The following is a 24,671-nucleotide window of genomic DNA, read 5'->3' on the forward strand; positions in this document are numbered from 1 at the left end:
CCAGCTGCTCAGCAGCTCCCAAGACTGGAAGTCCCATGGCTAAACCTCCCTCCTTCCATCCAGCTGCTCTGGGTGGCAAGAGCTCTCTGTGCCGAATGGACAATACCGCTACCTAGCCTGAGAAAAAGCCTGAGCCCTTGATGAGTCTGCATGCACAGCACTAACGTTTCCATTTAACCTTATCCTGAGAGAGACATACCAAAATGGATCAACCTTTTTCACTTCTAAACAGAGCCTCCTCTTTCCAAACGTGGTGAAGCAAAACACAGAGGACAATTAATGGGTTTAATTAATTGTTCTGCTAACTATCGAGTTCCCGCTGAGTTCATGGATACACAGTGACATCTGGAAGGAACGTATCCATTGGAATAAATGCCGAGGCTTGAACAGATAGCATTAGGAGTACATAGCGGCTTGACCTGGGTTGGAGCGAAAGGCTGGCCCCGTGGCTAAGGAACTGAGCTAGAGCCTGGAAGATGCAGGTTTACTTCCCAGTTTTATCAGAGCTGCTCGGTGTGACACAGGACAAGCCCCTTCATGCTCTTGTAAATCCCACTGGGAACTTCCTTGCACTTTTAATGAAAACTTTGATCTATGTGGTCCCAAGTCAACTGGGTGCTCTGCAACCTCAGGTGCCTAAATGGCCTTTCATGTTCTTATCTCCACTTCCAGCCTCTCAGCCGGGGATGACTCTTCCTCGGCCTTTCTTGTTTCTGCTACAAGCTTTTCAGGGCAGGGACTCTGCAGTACCAGGAGCCTCAGTCCCTGTTGTAACCAGTGGGTGTTGCCATAATACAAGTGAAAGGGAGATGGGGCCAAGCTGAACGTAAAAAGTAGCTGTTCCTCCAACTCAGCAGAAGCTCAGCTACACCGGGCACGGCCAGAACTCGGCTCCTGCTGCAGTCGATGAGGCATTAGCTCTTGTGTACCTAGCAGTTGCTGAATGCGTTTCAGGTTACATCTCGGAGAAAGCATTTGAAGACTCAAAGTACCACGATGAAATGACCTACAGTGATCTTCAAGGAATGGTCACTAAAGATCCAGATTTGTAGGGGAGAAAGGGGATTGACTTCTTACAGTGGGTGGCAGTTTTCCTTTCTGAGTGCAGCCAAAAAAAAGAAGCCTCAAAGACTGTAAATATTAGTTTGTTTGTTTTTTTTTATGGGATTCCCTTCTGAACCATGGTTTTAAGAAAAATATTCATTTACCTGGTAGAGTTCTTTTTTGCAGGATGCTTCTGAATAGTGTAGTCACATGTCTGTGGAAACCCTGAGGGTTTCCTAGAGTTGCCCATCTCAGTAGTGTCTGAGCGCCTACAAGCTTTACTCCACTAGCCTAGCCATTCTTGAAGGGAAGACATTGGCATGCTAGGATGGATGGACTTGCAGTGGTTTTCATTTCTTAGGGTTTGTTGCCGAACACTCATATTTCAATACCAGACTGACTGGTTACAAGCTAAAGGCTGAGAGACTGCGGCCGATTGAGTTGCAAGGAATAGAGAGTTATAAGCAGGCTGAGGAGGTTTCATATGAAAACAGTCTGCTAAAGTAATAGACTTCTGCTGAGGTTTTCTAAACCCACTAGAAGACTTAGCCATTTAGCTGCCATGAAAATTAAATACCAGCCTCAGATTGGATCAGAGTGCTCTTTTATTCCCTTTTAATTTCTAAAGGTCAGTTATCCTAATCCAGTTTCCTTGGGCCCTGCATTCTCCATATGGGGTCACAAGCCGGTTTCAGCTAGGCTATGACTGTTGTGCCTTCTTTTGTGCGTAGATGGAAGGGACATCTTTACATATTTTTTTCTGTTGTGACATGAACCCAATATGGAAGAAGCTGCAACCTTCCCCATTCCCTGTGTAGTCCACCCACCATTGATTTTTGGCTCCCTGCAGTTCAGAAGCCTTTGAGTCTAAAAACAGGACTAGATTTGCTTCATTGGGAATAGAAAGCAATAGTGCCAGTGTTATTACCTAGATGCATAAAATCCCTCTGCTTCCCTGACAATACACATGAGTATACTGTCTAGGCATGCTAATATTACCGAACACCTGACCCGCATCTCTCTCAGATTTATACCCTATTATCTACAGACAGTGTGAGTGAGCAGACGCTGTACTGTACGCTCCCTCCCCTTCTGCAGCGAGCACAACAATGCAATTTGTTACAGCCCCAGGTTCTAACATAAATCTCATTTCAGGTGATGAGGTATGAAAATGTGAATGTCAAGGAAAATGACAGCTCGGACCCGGCAACATTAAGTCCGTCCAATCCACGGGAGAAATGGTTACGCAAGAGGACACACGTCAAGCTGAGAGTATGTATCACTCCATTACCAGGCTGGTTACAGATTTGATTTGAAAACCACTTACATGGCACCCAGCTCTTCTAACCAAAGTGTGATTGATACCTAATGACAGACTCCAAGAAAACTGAAAAACAAAAATATCTCAGGGGGCAAACAGTGTGTGGTGCTAGGGAATTTGTGCTTGCAATATTTGTTGTCAGTGGGTTGGGAGTGTGAATGCATTGATGACTGCCATCTTTCTGCCTTTCCTGCTGCAGAATGATTGCCTTCTGATCCAGGAGAGAGGTCCTCCTTTGTGCTTTTCCTAGGCCTCAGACCAAAGAGGGCCTTTTCACCCTGTAGATGCTGTCTCACTATTCTTACGTTTTCAGGAGGGAAGTGTGACATCTGGGTATCTTTTTTTTTTTTTTTTGCTTTTCAAGGGCAAAATCTTAAGCAATTCACATATGGTCTGCTAACTCGCAGCCAGCTTACAGGTGGAATTTCAACCTTGGTATCTAGTGACCTTGTCATTTGTCCCCGTTTTAAGCTTAATTTAAGGTACAAAGAAGTTAACATTATATATCTTCCTCCCAGGGTGCTGAGTGTGAATTAGTTTCTAGATTACTGTGAATGGCTTAGTAAAGGTGCAAACATTAATACTTAAAGGGGAAAAGGTCATTCATGCCATGAAAGCAGTTGATGCTTAATTATATTCAGTAATTAAATACAGCGTCACATGGATGTGCAGCATCTTGGAGCCTCTGATGCTACTACAGCAATCAATAATAACAAAATGCTGGGAAAGAAGAGGGGCTGTACATAATTCAAAAGACATGGTTTCAGTTCTGGCCTCTGCTAGAGATTCCTTGTGTGACCTTGTGCTTTTGCAAATCCCAGCTTGTGACAAAGGGGGTCTAGGTCTGACTGTGACTCCATGGGCCTTGGATTCCCTCTGAATGATTTAGGTGCTTCTGCAAATCCTATTCACGATCTTTGTGCTGCATTTCCCCATGGTGTAATGGGGTTAATGGTATACCAGTTGCTGCCTATTGACTTGTCTATCTAATCGGTGTTCCAGAGTGTTTGCAACGGCTTCCTGTGCATCCATATGATCCCTGATCTTACTAATTTAATACCAACCACACAATCATTTTGCTACTGTGAAGCGCATCTCATTCAACCACAGGTGTAAGAAACGGGGAGTCGCAAACCACTTGTTCTCGTTTCAGAATGTAACCGCCAATCACAGAGCAAATGATGTCATTGCAGCAGAAGATGGTCCCCAGGTCCTGGTTGGGCGCTTTATGTATGGACCCCTGGATATGGTGGCTCTAACAGGCGAAAAGGTAAAACTTGTGTTTTATTCATCACTTTCTCCAAGTGAATGTTGATGGAGAGGTTAGGTGAGTTCAGCACACGTTTTGCTATACGTAGTACCATGGATAGGTCCACAGTGATGGGGATTGGTACATTTTTAGGCTACCCCTCAGCCCTTCTAGTGAACGTGCTGTCATTGGACTTCTTTGATTTCTGACCTTTACCACCCTCCATTTATCTTGTTTTCTCCTGGACATTGCATCTGGTTAACACTGGGCACAACCTGAAGTGATTGCTCTTGCACCACCTGCTTGGGACAGAATTAACCTACTAAGCAAGAAGAAAGGAAGTGAATTTTGTAGCATGGGCAAATCATGGAAGAAAAATGTGTATCCCCTGGGTTCAACAATTAGATAGAGGGATTTGGGCGGTTAGGGGGGTTACAGCATCTTTTAAGCTCGAAAGTCTGAAGATGAATTTAGCACCACAGCAGTAATGAAATGCACATTTGACATAAAATGCTAGGTTCGATGCAGCATGTGTTTCATGCACATGATGCCCTCTAGTGACTGGCCAACAGAAAGACAGCCTCTTAAGAGAGCAACCTAATGTAGTTTCTCCTTTAGTTTGCATTGGCAGGGCCATGAAGTTTTTGGACAAAAGCATTCAATTTATATATGTAGCCTTACAGTTAGTCGTGAAATAAAGGTCATGAGGGATGTAGCAGTGAGGATGCAAGAATGGGTGTTGGGAGGCAGGGTTTTAGACACAGCTTTGCCATTTGAGTTTGGGGTTAAAGTAAGTCTATTTACTTTTCTGTCCCCATTTCTCCATCGCTAAATTATGCTTCCCTGGATACCTCTGTAAATGCTTCAGATCCACAGCTGAAAAATACCGCTGTATTGGTTTGTATAATTATGTAATGCAGGGCTACCTTCCTTGTGAGTTGTAATGGCTGGATTTTTTACACGTTAGTTGAGTCGCTGAAAAGTACAGTGGCTCTTTCATATTTCGGTTTCACGATTCATGCGGTCTTACTCATTAAGAAATGCCTGTAACAATATAATTGCAATTTCTGACAAAGCTACAGTTGTAGCAACAGGTTGTACAAAGAAAAAGCTATTCCCTCTAGACGTGTGCAGCTTAATATCATGAAAAAAAGCCCTGAAGGAACAATCTGCAATTGTTTTCTTAAATGAGTGATGAGCCTTCCATGTATAATATGCGGTGACATAAATAGTATTTCTTTGCCAGGGGAAAAAGTGTCGGCAGCAGGATTATTTAGAAGCAACAGATAGCTTTCTCAGCCCCATCCCTGACAGCCCGGCCACAGTGCAGCTGAACTGAATGTAATCGTCAGCTGGAAATAAATTAATAGGTTTTCTGAACAGTTTTCTGCTTGCACTCTCACCTTGGGCAGCCTGCTTTGGAATTTAGCTGCACTTAAATAATCCCCCTTAATAACTGGCTTACATAACTTCTCATTGCTGTTTAAGACACCTCAGCTGCCAGGCAAGCCAGGCTCCTTCCCTTGGTTTCCTCAAATATTTTACAGATGTCTTCTTTACTTTACCTAATGCACCTCCATGATCCCCTGGTTTGAATCCCTGTGCAACACCTACGATTTCTGACTGCCTTCATCGAATATGCCTTCAACTAGGAAGCCGGCCACATGGCGGGGTTCTTGCTCTGTGGGTCACTAGCATGTTGGTCTCTGTGTGCTACATAGGATGGCAGTTTCTGGTATGGAAAATACCAAGAGCCAATGAGTTTAAAGATACATTTGCTCAATAGTCTGGCCATCCCAGATTTGTATAGTACCTTGGCCATCACAGCTAGTGTGGCAGGCTGAGCCGACATGCACTAGGGCTGTTTGAGTTCACTGCGTATTCTTCCTTCTCTTTAGTCGCTGTACTGATTTTCCTGGGAGGCCAGATTTTTATCCTATGAGCAAAAAATGATTCACTTTTTCCTTGTAATGATTTGGATCTAACCTCCTGGAATCTCCAAACACATCCAAAAGGACTATGGTGGTAATGGAGATTTGTAGTTTGTTCCTCTCAGAACTGAGGAACGTTGTGAAGAAAATGGAAGGATACTTTAATATCCACTGTTACTGCTGGACTGATCCTCTAGATAGGAGGAGGCCCCTCATCTGTAGCAAACACCATATGAATTTATTAAATTAATTTAAAAATGGGTCATTTAATTGCAATACTTGCTTAGGTCCAGTTGCAAAAACCTGCTCAAATGCTACAAAGTCCATTGGTTGGCAGACATGGAGGTACGCTTGCAAAAGCGAAGATGGTGTGTGGAAGGAAACATTCAATTTTCAAGACTGTGTTTTGGAAACTTTGTTGTGCTGCAGCCTTTCACAAAATAGTATGCTAGCTCACAGGGTCTTTTGTAGCTGAACTAAAGTCTCCTGCAGAGACCTTAAGTGCAACAACACAAACGTGTTGGCTTTTCAGACCCAGCCATGAAGAGCCTGCGGTTCAGGGACTTGGGCATGGAGTAAATTCATTCTACAAATGATGAAACTCCAGCAGGTATGGGTGAGGGAGTAAATTTGCCCTGTATATATTGGGGCGAATTGACATTTAAATTTATGTTGACCCCAGGCACAGCGAAGTCTGCAACTTCATCTTGCCAGCAGCACATCCATACACTAACAAAGGGCAAATTCACTCCCCCTTCTGTATTTCTCCAAACGCAACAGAGCTTATGCTGCTGAATTTCTTATTCACAAAATGCATTGTTATACAATTGTTATATCTATATACAATTGCACTGTTATGTCTATATTATTCATAAGAATATGCTGCTCTTGAGATCTGGTTGCAGACTTCAGCGTGCCCTGTGTCATTATAAATTGAACTGCCAAAGTGGAGTAAAGGTTATGCTTTCGGTAAGATCATCACCGTTTGAATCTTGCCTCTCTTGGGTCCTAAGATTCCTAAAGCAGCCCCATTACTTGAGATAACACATGGGATAAGATCACAAATTTGCTTGAACTTTATTGCAAGTTCTTATCGTGGTCCCATTATTAGATTTTTTTTCCCAACTGCTCTGTATTCTGATCACGTATATATTTAATAAGATTCTTCTAGTCAGTGATGAATAGGGAACTGAAAGGGGGTCAGTACTGGTAGTATGAGCAACACTTAAGTTATAAAGCTCCAGGACTTGATTACTTTCTATTCAAGCTATTCTTCACAAGTTGGGTTCAAAATGTCAATTAAATCTATCTGGGTAGGAGTGAACAATACAATGTCAAAGGATGTATTTGCTTTGCATTAAAAATCTTCAATTCTGCATTCAGGGAGACGGCTGCAATTCCCAAGCCTCTTTCTCTCTTATTATGATGATTATAACTGTGCCTACAGGCCCCAGGTGAGGCAGGGACCCCACTATGCTAGGTGCTGTACATGTCCTATTTGAAAAGTTTCCATATGTACAAGTCTATCTTGCAGCTTTTAAATGAAAACCTTAATAGCAAAGGCCCGGGTTGCGCCGTGTGAATAACTGGGCCAGGTTCTTGCTGGTGTACGTCTGCAGGCTCCGTTGACTTTGGTGGAGCTTTGCTGCTCTCTGCCAGCTAAGGAACTAGCCTACATTATTACTTCCCTGATTTGGATGTACAAGCTTGAAGACCGTAGGGCCCTATCCTCTGATAATGTTTTCCCTCTGCTAATTGTGAGAGTTTTTTGCCTGTCACGTTTCTGCTCCAGAGAGGGCTGCATTTCAGCCATGGGGAAAGGGATTCCTTATCTAATGTGATGCACAAACTCCTGTACATTGGAAATATGCTAAGGAACTCCTGGATGGTGCTGTTTGAGTTTCAAATTACCCCTGCTGCAAGGATAGTAAATAGCATTCTGATTCAGGGGGAAAGCAAGTCATGTAATAACAAAACAAAAAAAAAATCACCTGGTACATAGTATCTTGCACTTGAGAGTCTCCAAGCACTTTACAAAGAAGGACATGTATCATTCTCCCCATTTTATGTGGGCAAAAATGAGGCAGACAGGTTCAGTGACTAAAAGCATACGAAACAGGGTTCAGGAGCATTTACATCATTACCATGCAAGTCCCTGATTTAGAAGACTCGCTTCAGAGTTCCAGACGCAAACTAAAATTTTGTCTCGGATATTTACTTTAATGCCATCCAAGGTCCTACTTTGAAACGGAGAAAAGGTATAAAAGAACGAAGTGAATGAGTGAATAAAACCAAGTTCAAAGCATGGGTCACGAAAGAAATCTTGTTCACTTCTGGCTAAACCCACTTACCCTTTGAAGATTCGTCTGCACAGAAGTGTGAGATTCTCTCATATTATTGTAAGCAACATTTTAAGATGTCTCCACCTCCCTTGTGCTACTGGTGTACTTGAAAGACAGAAATGCAGTTAGGGCAGGGGTGGACAAAATGCAGCTGGCGGGCTGGATACGGCCCGCCAGGCCATTCTATCCAGCCCGTGGGTCCTCTAAAAAATTTAGAAAATGAATATGTATCTGCCCCTGGCTGCCTGTCACACGGCCCTCAATGGCTTGCCAAAATTCAGTAAGTGGCCCTCTGCCCGGAATAACTGCCCGCCTCTGAGTTAGGGTACAAACATGAAACTTTCCTTTTGTGACATCAGTGAAGACCTAAAAAGTCTGAAAAATATCTGATGAACATCTATGTTTGCTTGGGCAAAGTAACAACTCAAAGGGGTTGTGGTTGAAAAGCTAAACACACTGATGGATTTTGATAACACTTCTCTTGTAACTATTCAGGATTGCACTCCATTTATTTCTCCCTCTTGCACTTAGCACCTCTAGTTCTGGACACCTCTTGGCTAGAACAGTTCTGGATCCTGGCTTTTTGAAGGATTTTGGTATTTAAATATGTTCAAAACTCCTTGGTTTTCAAGGTAACGTTGGAGGTCAAAAGTCCTGGGTATATATGAACAAGGACATCCCAAGTTAGGGGCTAGATCCTGCAAGTTGCAAAACAGATTGGCCCCAAGTTGGCCAGAAGCAAAGGCCGACATTTAAATGTGAGAATAAGTCCTATGGACTCTTACAGGAGCAGCCACATGCCTGAGTGTTGTTCTGAATCCACAATATAGGTAGGCAAAAATTATCAGCCACAAATTTTTCCAACAAAAATATAAATTCAGGGCAACCCATAAATTTCACAGTTTTTTAAATGTTGGTGACTTGTTCCTGTTTCAAAAAAAAAAAAAAAAATTAAAATAATTCAGAAAAGGTTCTGTTTCAGTGGGTTTTTTTAAATTTGCTTTGTTTTGAAAGTTAATTGAGATTTAGTAAAAGTCATCTGTAGTTTTGCAGTGTCTCAGTTGGGCAAGAAGTATGAAGAAAATGTTTTGGGTGGATCCAAAACCTAATGTTTGTCTGATGGGTTTCTCCCCTTCCCTTCCCAGAGCACTGTAAAATCAGTTATTCTCACAGCTCTAGTGCAGAGTGCTCAGCCCACTTACAGTGGAGAATCCACGGCATAATTTCTGGACCATCGTGGCTACAGCCTCACTCTTACATTACCAGCCCTTTCCGGACCTGAGCTCAGGAATTTAGACCAACGAATATAATGCACCTTCATGCTTTGGGAAGTAATCCATCCTCATGCTTATCAGGGTGCAGAGGGAAGCTTTTCTAGTACTGTAACTAGATTATCGTATCTTCCTACTTCACCTTTTCCTTGAATCGTTTAGTATTAGCTATAGTTGGATACCAGACCAATCAGACCACTGATTTGATCCAGGCTGGCAGTACCTATGAATATAGCATGTGTTTATGTTGGCAAATTGAATAGATTCCATGTCTTTTTACAGGTCGATATCTTTATTATGACTGAGCCCACTTCGGGGAGTTGGGTGTATTTCGACACCGAGATAACCAACAGCAGTGGCAGGATATCCTACAACGTACCCAAACAGAAGAGGCTTAGAGTTGGCGTGTATCCCATCAAAATGGTGGTTAGGTAAATTTGTTTTAAATCTGAATATTGTGTTTCTCTGCTACAAGAGTTATGCAATAAAACACCAACTGCCTTTAGCACCTGTGCTGTTTTACAACTGAGCAAAGACACTGGCTGCCTATACGCATGCTTGGAGGTAGGGGTGTTTTACTTAGAGTGGTTTCTGGGCAGCCACTCTAATTAAAATGCCTTGCCGTCATGTGTATTAAGCCTCATTCAACAAGGTTTAGATAAAGTACCCCCCAGCCATTTTAAAAAGTGCAAGGGCTTAATACATGTGACGCTGCAGTGATGCTGAGGTGTTCCAACTAATACGCCAGCGAGCATGTGTATAGGCAGCCATTGTGACTTATCCACAGTGCTAAGCAAACTTGCTTGGAGAGTGGGGTTGAAGGTGGAGCGATGACTAGGACCGTTTGTGTTAGGGAGCTGTGAACAGCGTTGTCAGCCACACCTTGCTTGAAGTGAGGATGTACAGGAGAGAGGTTATTGAGACCTCAGGAGGGATGTGGACAACATGGAGAGGGTCCAGAGGAGGGCCCCACACATGATCCGGGGACTACAGGGCAGACCCTACATTGAAAGACTGCAGGACCTAAACCTGTTCAGCCTGCACAAGCAAAGGCTGAGGGGGGACCTGGTGACTGTCTATAAACTCACTGGGGGGACCAGAAGGGTTTGGGGGAGACGCTGTTTCCCCTCGCGCCCCCTGGCATGACAAGGAACAATGGACGCAAATTATTAGAGAGTAGGTTTAGATTAGACATCCGCAAGAACTACTTCACAGTCAGGGCGGCTAGGATCTGGAACCAACTTCCAAGGGAAGTGGTGCTGGCTCCTACCCTGAGGGTCTTTAAGAAGAGGCTTGATGACTACCTGGCTGGACTCATTTGAGTCCAGTTTTTTTTCTCCCGCCCAGGCGGGGGGTCGGGCTTGAAGATCTACAAGGTCGCTTCGACCCAACTTCTACGATTCTATGAGACCCTAAGGCTTTTTGTGCTACATTCATAGAGTGATTAGTGCAGTGGGGTCCTGGCCCATTGCTGCAATTAATACGCGGTAATAAGGGGGACACAAGATTTAGCTGCAGATTCAAATTGTACTCTCGAATAGATGCAAGTGAGATGATCTTATAAACTGAAGAATCTTGCTGTGCATTTTCTGTTTAATGTGCCTGCTAGACCAGGGCAGAGTTGGCTGAGATTTAATAGACTAACATCTAGGTAGACAAATATCCATCTAATGAAGGTGTTATTTTGTACCACAGTCTTCAGTAGCAGGAGAAGCTGCCTCCTACACTTACTGAAACTTAACCATGTTGTATGAAATTACATTGTAGATGGACGATACTGTAGAGAAAGAGAGAGAATGGTTTTGTGGCTAATGCTTCCTCTGTGACTTTGGCCAAATGAGTTAGTCTGTGTCTCCCCTGCTTGGCTGTAAGATGGTCTGAGAGATGCTGGGAGGTACTCTGTTACTGCTGTGCTGAGGCTCGCATATGTATCTAAGATGGACAGAACGGGAGCTGGGAGACGTAGGATCAGTCCCAAGCTCTGCACCAGGTTCCCTGAGCAGCCTCGAGCAAGTTATGCCTTTTCCCCATCCTTGTCTAGCTCACTAATTAACATGCAAAATGTTTGTGTCCTGTCTCGCTCCCTTTTATATAGCATCCGGCCCAACAGGCGCCAGTATTGACCCATAGGCACTGTAGTAAAACAACTCTTCAGTGGGATTAAATAAACTAGTGTTTAGCCCTGTAAAATGCATCAGGATTACAAACAGGATTGGAAGGGGGCTGAGCGACACATGCTTTTCTGATCTCTCTCAAGGCCCTAGCAAGGACATGTGGCTCGGATACTGCAGAGACCCCGCTGGTTTTGTAGCACTGGGGTGAAGGGAGTGATCTACGTACTTCAGGCTGATGACAAACCTTTCCTGATAAAATGAGCAGTGGAGGGTTTGCTTTGCTCTAAGCCAGCAGTTCAGTTCATCTATTGATGTCAGGCTGATTGAAGGAATCACTTTAATTCTCTACTCAGTGCCATGCTTATTTCAGATTGAAAAACACAGCACTTTAAAGCAACAGTTCATTGAAGTGAAATCAATAGACTCTCCTGGCTCTCAAGAGTTGCATGAAAAGCCCTCCGTTAAGTCAAGCATAAAGAAGGAAAATGTGTGAAATAAAAATCATCTGTCTAAATAGAGCTATAGGATGGCTGTGCTTTTAATTGTTTTTATGCTCAAATAAGAAAGCGGCTAAATGTTTTGACATAAAGTTTTAATTTAATATTCCAGTGTAGAGTTAAACTTCATGCTCACTTGGGGAGCCCCTTGGAGATTTTATTAAACCTCTGCTCGAAAGTAAAGTCGGCATGATGAATTGAACTGAAAAGGAATAAAACCTGTCTCAGCAGCTAATCAAACACAAGGTCAAGTTCCAGCTCCACATATTACTAATTAAGGGGAAAATATAACTCCATGGTACTGTAGCAGGCAATCAATCAACATGAGAAGATGGGATTACTTAAAAATAAATTAAGATCTATTCAGGAGCTAAGCTCCATGGTCTACGGATTTAGATATCCTTCAGCCTACAATGGAAATAGTAATTGCCTTGTTCGTGCCCATAAATGGGTCACAGATGGACCTGACACATAATGTGGACAAGTTTCCAAGGAGAAAGCCATCTGCAAAGTTATTGTGCTTACACTAGACATAACTTTCCCACAGGGGGATGGCAGTAAGGCTCCTATGACAGCCTTAGGGAAGGGGAAGGTAAAGGAGGGGGCTGTGAAATCTCTAATGGTCTAAGATCTGCATTCCTGCATACACCATGGGATGTTTTCAGCCGCAGAAAGCCCTATAAGGCAATAGCGTTAGCATTGTTCTTCTGGGTGAGCACAAGACACAAGGGTACGGGGATGGGCAATTCTCAACTGTTCCAGCACATTTGGCTTCATGTCAGCAAATGCTACCGCAAGGTATAACTGTTGGATATCCAGTATATTGCGACCACTTAAAAAGTTTAATTTATAGATGCAAAAAAGGGACAAAGCCTACATGGACAGACAGTTGTGTTGTTGTTTGGTTTTTTTTTAAATAATCCTTTAATAGTATTTATGCCAACCAGAAGGCAGCGTAGATATGCACCTATATAAGGCGTATAGAGCATAAACTTTCATAAACCAAAGTTCACTTCCTCAGATACTGTGAAAGGATGAACAGAAAACAGCATAAGGAGGAGAGAATACAAAAGACAGTGTGTAGGTAGAGAAAAGGGGGAGGGGGCAGTGCTAGGAGAGAGAAGCAGTAGACCTCATTGTTTTAGCACAGCACACTTCACAAAATTGTGCTTAAAAACCTGTCTGCTAAAAAAAAAAAAAAGGAAAAAAAAAGGCATCTTTAATTTGTTTTCCAGAATAGGTAAGTCCCATTTGACTGGTGGCACCCTTAATACCTAGATACACAGATTCACATCCAGTTGAACATCATCTTGTTTTTCATTGCGACACCCAGAGCTCTGATGGTTTGGTTTGGTTTTTTTTTTATTTCTAGGGGTGACCAAAGTAATGCAGTGAGTTACCTGACTGTCCTTCCTCGGGGGATGGAGTGTGTCGTGTTCAGCATTGATGGCTCATTTGCAGCAAGCGTCTCAATCATGGGCAGCGACCCCAAAGTCAGAGCTGGGGCAGTTGATGTTGTCAGGTGAGCAGCACACACGCATTACTTTGTTGAATCCCTGATTCATTGACTTTGGACAAAAATGGATCAAGATGGAAGAGGGTGAAATAGATTGATGACAGTAATTTATGAACAAATGGGCATGATTCCAGCAGATGCATTTTTCTGTTGCTCAGGTGCTCATGCAATTCGACACAATTTGGATGGAAATGTTGTGGCTTCACAGATTTCACTCTAATTTGCACCAAAAATGCAAAGACTGCTTCTGGGGAAGATGGCTTGGAAGTGTATGGAGCGAACAGTTATTTTCCTGTTTACTGCTATAGCAGGCAAAAAGGGTAGAGACTTTTAGAAGAATTTTACTTCCATAATGCCTAAATGTAGGGCATTGCTGTATCTTTGTGAAGTACCATGAGTGTAAAAAAATCCTATACATTTAATGTCAGACTGAACAGCAAGGGTGGTGTCTGTCATTTCAGACTGAGTGCCTCTTGCACACTCAAGGAAAGAGAAGGATACCATCATTCCCCATTAAATTAATTTGCTGCTGTTGAAGTGGATAGGATTGGAAAGGAGAGGAGAATGCTAAGGATGAAACATATATTGATATTTCATATAAGACTGCTTGGTACTATTCTTGGATTCCCTCAAGGAACAGAAATTAGTACATGATTGTAGATGGTTAACCACTAGGTTGGCATCCCAGCTTCTGTTCTCCTTGTTAAGTGATTGTGCCCCACTTTTCTGAATTGTCTCCATAATCAGTGTGGGAAGTGCTCATCGTGGGTATTTTCACCCCCCATGCATGCACAACACTTTTGTTTTGTTTGGACAGACACTGGCAGGATTTGGGGTACCTGATCATCTATATCACGGGCCGGCCAGATATGCAAAAGCAGAGAGTTGTCTCGTGGTTGTCTCAGCACAACTTCCCTCAAGGCATGATCTTCTTCTCAGACGGGCTAGTTCATGACCCATTACGACAAAAGACCATCTTCCTCCGGAATCTTATGCAAGAGGTAATAAACCCCCTGTTGTTCATATCCTTAAAGCTGTATGCTAAGTGACTAGAAGTTCAGTTTTCAAAAAAATGTGGTCAGTATCTTGATTATCACAAAGGTGACGCATGTCTTTCTTTCTTGGAGGGGAAACATCCTAGTCTGTTAACAGTATTTTACTGTATCTTGGTTTCTTTCACTGTTCACAGATTGCAAGAAGCTTCTGAAAGTCTTGAATCAACGGTATTACTCAAGCCCATTTTAATGACAGATATAAATAAAGACATTGCCTTTGAATAGTGCAAGATCAAATATGTTTAGAGCAGATGCCTTACTGTCCTAATTTAGGAGAAGCCGATGACTACACTGTATTAATACCTGCAGCCTTCCATTTGTTAACTGTATTACATGTGAATAGTGAGGAAATAAATCCTGAACACATTTTATTACTGATACACCCTCCCTTGAATTCTGGTCTCTTCTTTCATGGCTGAGGCATGCTGATGAGGTGATGAAAGGAAGAGCTTGCCAGGCATCGACTTCTGCTGTAGCTGGTAATTAAGTGCCCTGAGCCTGGTAACCTTTTCTACTGGCAACTAACACATTCCCATTTATAAAATGAAAGTGGAGGCTTCTTCATTCACACCCTCAAAACCATTTCCTCTTCTGTTACTCTATCAAATGTCACAAGAAGCAAGAATGGAGATCTCCAAGGGTCTCTAGGTGCTATAGGAAATGATGATGGGGACTCAGTAAGCAGCACAGATGGGTAAAAGCTAGGACTGTGTTGCCTTTAGGAGACTGAGCATTGGTTTTCAGTAGAAATTATGGCCTGATTTGTACTCCTGCCAAAGTTGGTGGGAGCTGTTGGGTTTTCTGTAAGGGTGTGCGAAGCGGGCCATACTTAATTCAGATTCGAATTCAGCCTGAATTGGAGACGGTGATTCAAGTCGTTGATTCAGATCGCTGTCCCCAATTCCATTTGGCTTGGTGTCCAGATCTGAAGGTTCAATGCTGACTCAGAGAATCAGTGATTTGGTCATAGACACAGCTTTAAATGTTTTTTTCTACTTACTTCGGGGTACCAGCTTGGCTTGTGAATGCTGCGATGCTGGGGCGGTATTTCTGGTCCACTTCTGGGTCCTCTGGGGAGTGGATGGGGGGGTGGGGCCATGCCCCCCTGGCTTAGCAATTGACCATAGGGGGACCCCGGATGCCCCCCCAGACCCAGGAGGCACCAATTGCTAAGTGGAGGGGGCATGGCGGGGCCCACAGCATGCTCCCCAGCAGACCCGGAAGTGGACTGGAAGTACTTGTGGTCCACTTCTGCGTCTGCTATTGAGCATGCTGCAGAGCACCACCCCCCACCCCGCAGGACACTCCATGTGCCCCAGCATTGCAGCACTCATGATCCACCTGCTTCCTAGAGCTGCTTTACAGCTCAAAACATTTAAAGCTGTCTCTGTCTGAATCTCTGAATCTCTCTGAATTGATTCAGAGGGCTCCGATTCAATTCAGAGAGATTAAAAGGTCCTCTGATTTGATTTGGATTCAGAGATTTGGCCACCAAATTGGGCCGAATCTCTGCCGATTTTGAATCAGGGACCGAAGCTTTGCATAGCCCTAGTGTTCTGCTCACCTGAAAAATTAAACTTTCCAAACTTTTCTGTCTCATTGGGCCTTTTTTCCTGAGGACATCATTTTAAAATAACTTTCATACAGCTTTTAATAATAAAGGAGGGGGAATGCTCAAAAACATTGCAAGTTAGGTACCCAATCCCCACTGATCTTCAGTCCTGATTCCAGTTGACTGTTTCATTGTTTTAGACTATTATTTTCTTGCTTTTTTATGGTATATTGCTTAGTTTTACCGACAGGCAGGTAGATGCATCTTTCTAAGAAATACAGTTTTATGTCAGTAATAGCATCTTGTCTGCTGCTCCATAACTAAGACAATGCCTTCTGCAAGACTCTTGGAGTCTGATATTTGGGAATGTGCCATGAAAATGTCTGCCTTGTTTTAGTGCCACATCAAAATTTGTGCTGCCTATGGCTCGATGAAGGACATTTCTGTGTACAACGTTTTGGGTCTGTCGCCTTCGCAGATCTACATAGTTGGGCGTCCAACAAAGAAATACCAGACTCAGTGTCAAGTAAGTAACTCCTCCTTCAAATTTGGTGTATCCTTTGGGGCATGACATACCACACCAAGAGAGATCCTGAAGGGCCATGTCCACATACGCGTGTACATTTGTTTCCCCAGGGACAAGAAGCAGTGGCACACCTTGTGCCGCCGGTAGCTGTCCCCAGGGAATGCCCTTGCCACGTGCCCTCTAGCACATGGCAGGTTACCCCGGGTGAGGTAGGGGAGTCTGGGGCCAGCACGGGGCTGTCCCCAGCAGCCTTACTTGGGGTGCTGGGGGCCTCCTGGAGCTGCAGCAGTGGCGATCCTGCTGCGTGAAGCCTGACCAGCAGCCGGAGTGTAGCCTTGGCCAGCCGGTTTTGGGTGGCACATGCTGCCCCTGCGTGCACCACTCTGCTTTTTTTGCACGGGTTTTTTTGATCCCAGAATCTCCACGCCCTCCTCTCTCCCCCACCCCCCCGCTGCTATTTTGCATTGAATATGCCGTTTGTGTCACTGCAGACATGTTGTCTGGACATAGGCAGGGTGTCCCATACAGAACTTCTAACTCCTACATGTCTTCTCCAGGAGAAGTGGTAGAGATTGGATACACAGGGAGGGTGAAAGGCACCCAAGAATACAGATTTCTCAACCACTGGGGTATATACGGTATACTGCTGAATGACAACATTGAAACTGTGAACGGGGAGTAAAAATACAAGAGTCTTGTCTTAAATACACTGGTCTTCCAGCCAAAGTGGTTCAAAGGCAAGAAGTCGTGCCTTTTGATCAGGATTGTGGTTTTACTAATAGAGGTCCCGGCTCTTCATTTCACCTCTCCAGAGCTTTATTTGATTGCAGTCTTGCTCCTCTGCTGCTGAACCTCAGGAGCATTGTCACCTCTTGGGCCCATTCTGATGCTTTGGCACGAAAGGTCAGATTCTGCTGAATGCAACAAGAGCAGGATCAGCCTCTAATTACCATAGTGACAGTGCTGGGAAGGATGTTTTGTTCCCTTCGCCACAGGGTGCAGGTTGGCTTTCTGCACCATTGACTTTGCAAGTAGCTACCCTGCAGCCATTAGCATCTGCTCCGGAAAGGAGGCGGCTCTGATTAGCTAGTTAGCAATGTCCGTGCTTCAGCCAATATGACAGCCACAATGGGCCAAATGCTTTCCTAGCGCCAAGATATTTGCTGAGAACCTGTCTCCGAGTATGGAGCCTGGTTCTTTATCAGTAATGCACGCTATCTTCTCAACTCCTCTTTTTTTTTTTTTTAGTTCCTCAGTGAAGGTTACGCAGCCCACTTAGCCTTGCTGGAATTCACTCTCCATTCCCGGCCTAAGAAGAACAACTCCCGGATGATCCTAAGGAAAGGCAGCTTTGGCCTGCACTCCCAGCCTGAATTTCTGCGCAAAAGGAATCACCTACGCAGGACTATGTCTGTACAGCAACCCGACCCACCTTCATCCAACCCCAAACCAGAGCGTGCCCAGAGCCAGCCCGAATCGGACAAGGACCATGATCGGCATCTTCCTCCCATAGCGTGGGTTCGAGGCGGAGTCCATAAATTTGAGTCTGTGCCATAGAAAGCTTTGAGGCATATTTCTTGGGCACGCTCCTGTAACCCTGTAGGCATGCCTTGAAGATAGTACTTAGGCAGCTTCAACGTAAGAGGTAGGGGGAAGACCTGGTACCCCAGAGCCATCCCTGTTCTTATATCTGCCTCCTTTAACCAAGCTGGGAACTTTCCATCTGTTCCTCTCACCATACTTATCAAGAAACCAGATCTGAAAGATCGCAAGTGCTCACAACAGCAAAATAACAAAAACGTACATCTTGGGTTTGGTTTGTTTGGGGGCTGGGGGGAATGGGAAGTTGTTACAAGATACGTTATAAAATGTGCAATAAGGGGACAGTTGCCACAGGTTGGTGTCACCGAATGGAAGATACTTAAAGGACTATAACACCAGTTAATTAGTTGTACCTAAATGAGCATAATAAGTCTCCTAAGTCAAAGAGAGGTTTACATTTTAAAACACAAATGGGTGTCGGTACTTCTGCTTTACTTTGGAGAAAAAGGAATACAAACAGAAGAAGTGAAGCAGAATAATGGGTAATTGGGATTTGCACAGCAAAACTCTTTGGGTGCCTTAAACCCAAGATTTCTTTTGGATGACCATGCTGGTGAACATGCACTAACCCCGTCTCTGATCTACACACCTTTGGAGTGAGGTAGCTAGGTGTAAAAACAAAACGCTGGGGAAATCCACTTGTGAACAAAATCATCAGTGCTTCATGGTAGAAATCCGTTCCCTCACTGCTGCAGTTTGAAGCCCAGTTAACGTTGCTATATAAAAAGCGATGTGCAAAGTGTACAAAGATCTCAACTGTTTTCGTGGAACTCGGTGACTGTACCAATATGTGTGACCTGCTTCAAAGCAAGGAGGTGAGTTTGACCATTTCAGTATGACACGTGGATCTTAAGGAGGTAAGCTAAAGAAACCTCTATGCTAGAGGGGCTCGAGAACTAAGGCAATCTGGTTTTTGAGTGAATTTTTTTCCAGAAACTTACAGCGGACAGAAAAAGAAGTGATTCAATTGCCTATGTAATTCAGCAACATTTTTTCCTGTTCACTCCTCTTTAAAGCAACTATTATATTAGATAGACTGCAGGGTTTAAAATGCCTACCAGCATTTCGGTTTAAAAAAATGAGATGCTATGAAACTGTAGGCACCCATTAGAAGTAGCTGTCATCCAGTGATCTGCAAAATCCATTTAGACTTTCTCAGCTCCCCTAAAAGGATCTATTGGAGGTAATTGGCACAACTTGCCTGACTTGTGACTGTTTCACAGACGTATATTGGAGAGATGCAAAAATCCAGAATCTACAAATTCTCTCTGACGAGACCTGCTGACGACTCCAAATTCAGTGGGGGCTTCCTCACTTAATTAGAGATTTTTCAAGATTGGGCTCAGATTTAAGCATGTTTCCATACCTGTACCAAAGTTGTAATTGCTCAGGAAAAACAGGATTCAAAACAGGTTTGTGAGGCTGGGAGAGGGCACAGGCAATGCAGGGCGTTTTTCGTGCTTGTTCTGAAATGGTCTTCGTCTTGGAGCCAAACCAGAAACAAGCTCAAAAGAGCCTGATTGGTAAGTGTAGGGTATGGACAGAGAATGCGAAAGGAAGCTACCATGAGGCTGCAGAGGAAATTTATATTCCCCAGACACCAAAAACTCAGTTTTGAAGGCTTAGACAGGAGTTTCTGGTCTTAGAAGGCAGGAAGTCACCTCTACAGGTAGAACAGCATAGGTTATTTCCTTCATCTTACTATTTGGCAGGCAGAAGTGATTAAGTTTATCACCGATTTGGAATGCCACCCAACTTGATAGCTGTACACTTCCTTAAAACAAAAAAATCAAATACATAAAACGTAATTCGATCTCAAAATCCATGCTCAGGCAAAGATCAGAAATTACACAAATCAAATGAAGAAACTCATTGTTTTGCAAGCTTGTGCTAATTACAGCCAAACACTTTGATTATGGGGACTGTTTTATTTGCACCCTTTGCCTAACATCTTTGGCTCCAAGTCATTTGGATACAAAAGCCAAATGTACTATCTGCAGGAACTATGCTCAGTGTGGTTTTTAGTTTACAAATGTCTCTTAATGAGTGTTAACAGGTCTACTAACACACAGCACTTTAAATGGTTACTCTGTGTTGTCTTTGCCCCATGTGCGTTCCTTTGATCAGTCTGCACCTTCCTTCCCTCATCTGATTTTCCATTCTCTGCGACCAGATTGAAACTGTGCAGAGTAGGAAGTAGAGCAAAATCCAATCCCCTGTGCTAAGTTTGCTGCTAGTGTAGCGTGCCCGGTTCTGCACATCTTAGTGGAGCCACGGCTGATTGATCCTATTGATGAATTTGCTGCGCTCTGCCGCTGCTCTAGGAAAAAGAAAAGTAAGTAACAAAGATGCACGTTTGATGCTAATTCCATGCTTCTTGTCTATCAGATACCTCTGTTCTAACTGGTACCAACAGAAATGCCCTGAGCACATAGAGTAAAAAGTGGGACTTTACTATAGTGATCTAAAGCTCTGGCCAGTAATGGCTTGAAACATTTAGCCAATTCCTGGCTTACTGGTCTTGCAACAGTTTTATTCGCCTGTTCCTGCGATGGGCTCACAGCTGGTTTTAGGTCTTCTGTTTTATAGACTCCATAGGACACAGTGTTTTCCAGCTTGCTTCTATTTGCCAAGTTTAACAGGTAAATGAGCATAATATTTAACAAGGAGGGACTTAATAGGCAAATTTGAAATCTCTTGGGAAGATCTAAAGGTGACACTGATTGCTTACTTTGAAATTACATTTTTAAGCAGTTGTGTGTGGTTCAGCCTGTATACTGCTGGTAATTATTGTGCCTGCTGTGCAATTTAGAGCTATTGTTGCTTTAGCTAAATGTCTACCTCTACCAGCCACGGGTTTCCCAAGTGTATTCTCCCGTATACGTATTTCAGTAGGGAAAACCTACTTCCAGAAAGGGACCTAATCAGAACTGCATCCATCCTTAAGGGAAGTGGGTTTCAACACAGGACTGGAAAGGACCTTCTTAGGTCATTGAGTCTAGTCCCCTGCTTTCACTGGTAACCACAAAAGCTCTGTATTTTTAACCTGAATTTTTCCTTAGTACCTGGGTCTCCTTATAGCCACTGTCATGCCAACTTAACAGTGTTATAATATAAAGCAGTGAAATAAGTGCTAGTTTGTGTATGTGATTAGAATATTAACTTTCTAATATTGCTATAAACAGTATTAAAATTAAGCTGAGAATAGCTCCCTTCACTTGGTTTCATGAGAGATACTAGCACTCATGTGGCCTTTGCATAATTCCAACACTACTTATTGCTCAGGGATTGAAAGGTTTACCTTTGGATCACTGCTCTTTCACCTTTGCAAACCATCTCACAGCGGTCCAGTTAAAGGTCAGTGTTTCATACCAGTCAGAACCTGGTTGTTCCTGAATTTCAGATGACTTTTTTTTAACTTTGGCTAATTGCCTTTAAAATAGTCTCAGAAGTTCAATCAGGCTGGTAGTATGAAGAATGTAAACAGAATATGACGTTTGGGTCTGAATATCTCGCAACCAGCCAGGGCTATGAGCAGCTATTTTGTGGCAGGAGAAATTTGGGAACCCAGATACTGTATTAAAACTCTTGCCAACATAGTTAGCTATTTTTTCGGACACTGGCCAGGCCTGACCGTTAATTCAACAGTATAATCTTCAATCCTTGCTAACTGTTAAAGAAATTGTTTAGAGGTGGTAAATATTTGGCAAGATACTTTATCTACAATATCGTCCTTGCCATGGTCTGGAGATGTAGACAAGTCAACTGGAATTTTAGAATTTGCTTTAAGCCTCCAATGAATTTGCTTAGGCTTTCAGCATGGGGGATCAGTGCTTTAAAAAGTCTGTTGCAGCTGGGTTTGGTTATCTTCTTGTTTGCATCAAGTTATGATAAGTCATCATCTCTGCATTGTTTGGACACCCAAACTGGCCTGGATTCAGAATTCAGAGGGCTTGAAGATTTAGTGAACACCAAGGGAAGTTTTGGGGGTTCAAGTATGTACACTGGCCTCCCTGAATTTCAGCTGTTTCGTCCCTCCAGACTGATCAGCATGGAAAATCAATCTTTGAGCTTGCTAAATTGAGGGGGAGTCACTGGAAATGTAAAATGCTAAATGAATACTCTGAGGAGGAGTTAAAGATCCATGCACAAGTAACACTGAGACTGGGAGCACTTATTTCTCTGCCCTGTTGATGTGGGATCCATTTTTTTTATTACTGTAAAAAAATGGCAGTGATTTAATAGCAGTGGTGGACTGTTACCTGAGATATTGTGAAAAGACACCTTCACAACTGTGGTGTGTGTTGTGTGCGTGTGTTTACTGAATTCATAGCCACCCTATGTGACGTTTTGGTACAGCTTTCACAGCAAATTTGTAACCAATCCGCATTTTTTACAATTGCTGTTTGTTCAGTTTTGTTGTCCTGTTAGATAAGTTTGAAAAAGGTAGCATTGTAAAAGAGTGCAAAATATTCCAGACATGAGTAGTAATGTAAATCCAAATTTGCTTATTATTTCAATAAGAAATGTTCAAAAAATGTTTGCCTATACTAGTGCTCTTCGAACAAAATCTTGCTTGACCAAAGTATTCTCGTTTAATTCTGTGGCATGTTTTCTATCTATCCAGCATACTATTTTGTTAGGTGTGAGAACTGCACAGCATTCACTGTTTTTCTCGCTCCCTGGGGTTCATGAGTCATCTGCCATTGTGATCTGTCGAGGTGGGAACAAGAGCATTAGCCGGCATGTTTGCCAGCTACTTATCTCACATCGCAGCCTTTTCAAACAGGAAAGTTCAGAAAGGGAAAGGCCGTATGGAAGTCGAAAAATTTCCAAATTGCAAGGGAGATTAGAACAAGCAATAAATTAAGCAAAACAAAACCCTAAGCTTAAGCAGTTGATTCTGCGAAGCAGTATTGGCCAAGATGTCTACACTCATCTTAGAGGCACCTCATTCTTGAAAGGCTCAGATAACATGAAAGGTGTTCCTTGCCTGTGGCTATTCAGAAAAGCAAGCTGCTTCTACCTTGTAAAAAATGTTCCAACCAAGTGAAAAGTGAAAAAACCCAAAGTAGCTAAATATCTACTACTAGCATGAAGCTTGCATTGTGATTTTTTTTTTTAAAGCAAAAGGAAGAACAAAAACTGTACATTCCATTGGCTTCTCGAAGGGCCACCTGTCTTAAATTTGGCCACAATTTAGATTTGTGGGCTGCTTTTCTTACAAAACTAGGGTCCGTAGAAGCGCTTCAAAGCCTTTGAGTAAAATGTGTTAAAGAATAAGATTTCCACACAGGAAGGTAAGTAGTAAATAATCAGCATTTTTTTGTGCTTTAAATGTCTCTTATCTGTTTTAGTAAGATGAATCACTCAGTATCTGAGGTTATAGTTTTAAATGGAGGGGTCAAGTCATCCTCTAGTTTTTTTTTCCCTATTGCAGAGAATTAAAATGAACACTGAAATCATAGAATTTGTATTGATTTTTTTTCCCCCTTTTTTGGGGGGCGAGGCGATGTGACAAAGTTGGGATCACTGTTTCTCTTCAGCCTGGTACAGGGTTAGATCCCCTTAATACACAGGTATCAAGAGCTTCTCTTCGGCTGCTTGCTTTTTCTCATCTCAGCCAGCATGGAAAGCATAGCTTGATCCCCAGCAGTCCCTCCTTGCAAGTTAAGGGACAGGTTATATCTGTACTGCAAACAAGCAAAAAGGTGTGTTCTTAGCTTGAGTGAGAACGATGAAGACGGGGATCTAAGAGGTGCGAACTAAAACTGAAACGGGTTCAAGGTTTCGATTCAAGCTGCTGACCAGACGTAAAACCCAAGCTTTAAAGGTGAATTAAGACTGCACCTGTTTTGGAAGGGGAATAGTAGGAGTGTACAGTAGTCACTTCTTGGGAGCGAGGGTGTGTGGATGCTGCGCAGAGCAGCAAGAGCTTCTGCTTTGAACAAAGAAAGGGACTTTGGGGTTGAAGTTATTGGAGCTGGCACTCCCCTTTTGGGGTAAGGTCTACAGCAGGGGATGATGATGCAGCCCCTAATTTTGTTTAAAAAACTACCACATGCTTTTAAAAACCAGACATGCTTTTGGGAACAGGTGGAACAATTTGACAATTAAACCTCATCTTCCTTAAAAATAGATAGATCTTGGGGAGGGACAAACATAAGTACATTACAATGCAACACTACAAGGAGTTGTGAAGATTAGCAAGTTGAGATAGGTAAGACAAATCACAAGCTTTGAAGAATGGGACGATAGTTGCTTTTCAATAGGATACCCAAAGGGTCAGGAATGGCAATCCCATGGCAGAACCCCAACCCTAATGCATACTTATTTTTCTATTTATGTGGGGAAAAAAGTCTACTTATAACAATTCCTGTGAGGAGACTTGAAATTGTACATGGTCTTTAAGTCTACAGTTTTAATAAGTGTATACTTTTAAATATTGTTTGTCAGTGGGAAGGTTATATATGGTGACAAAATGTTTATATTTCTTATGGCTGCCTTGTAAAGATTTAAAAATGTATAATAATGAATTTCTTAAAACATGAACTACAGGAGTAAGATTTTTACAGCTGGTCTAGATTTTGATGTGAGCTGGTTTTTAAAATCTTATAAAAAGTTAGTCACTCAAATAAAAACCTTCTTTGC

At 42.9% G+C, this 24,671-nt stretch overlaps 1 protein-coding gene across 6 annotated transcripts in view; it reads left to right on the plus strand.

Annotated features, from left to right (window-relative positions):
• PITPNM3 (PITPNM family member 3) overlaps positions 1-24,671 on the plus strand; it is a 334,273-nt gene extending 309,602 nt beyond the window's left edge. For 5 of the 6 annotated variants that reach the window (XM_090025432.1, XM_090025430.1, XM_090025433.1 and 2 more), the window contains 7 exons: positions 2,200-2,316; positions 3,519-3,635; positions 9,441-9,589; positions 13,142-13,291; positions 14,103-14,286; positions 16,290-16,418; positions 17,667-24,671. In XM_090025432.1, the coding sequence (XP_089881558.1) occupies positions 2,200-2,316; positions 3,519-3,635; positions 9,441-9,589; positions 13,142-13,291; positions 14,103-14,286; positions 16,290-16,418; positions 17,667-17,975 (1,155 nt within the window). In that variant the 3' untranslated portion in view covers positions 17,976-24,671. The other variant, XM_090025435.1, reaches the window with a different exon arrangement.

This window comes from Crocodylus siamensis, chromosome 13 (genome assembly GCF_052110815.1).
Source record: "Crocodylus siamensis isolate JL-2025a chromosome 13, ASM5211081v1, whole genome shotgun sequence".
Taxonomy (NCBI): Eukaryota; Metazoa; Chordata; order Crocodylia; family Crocodylidae; genus Crocodylus; species Crocodylus siamensis.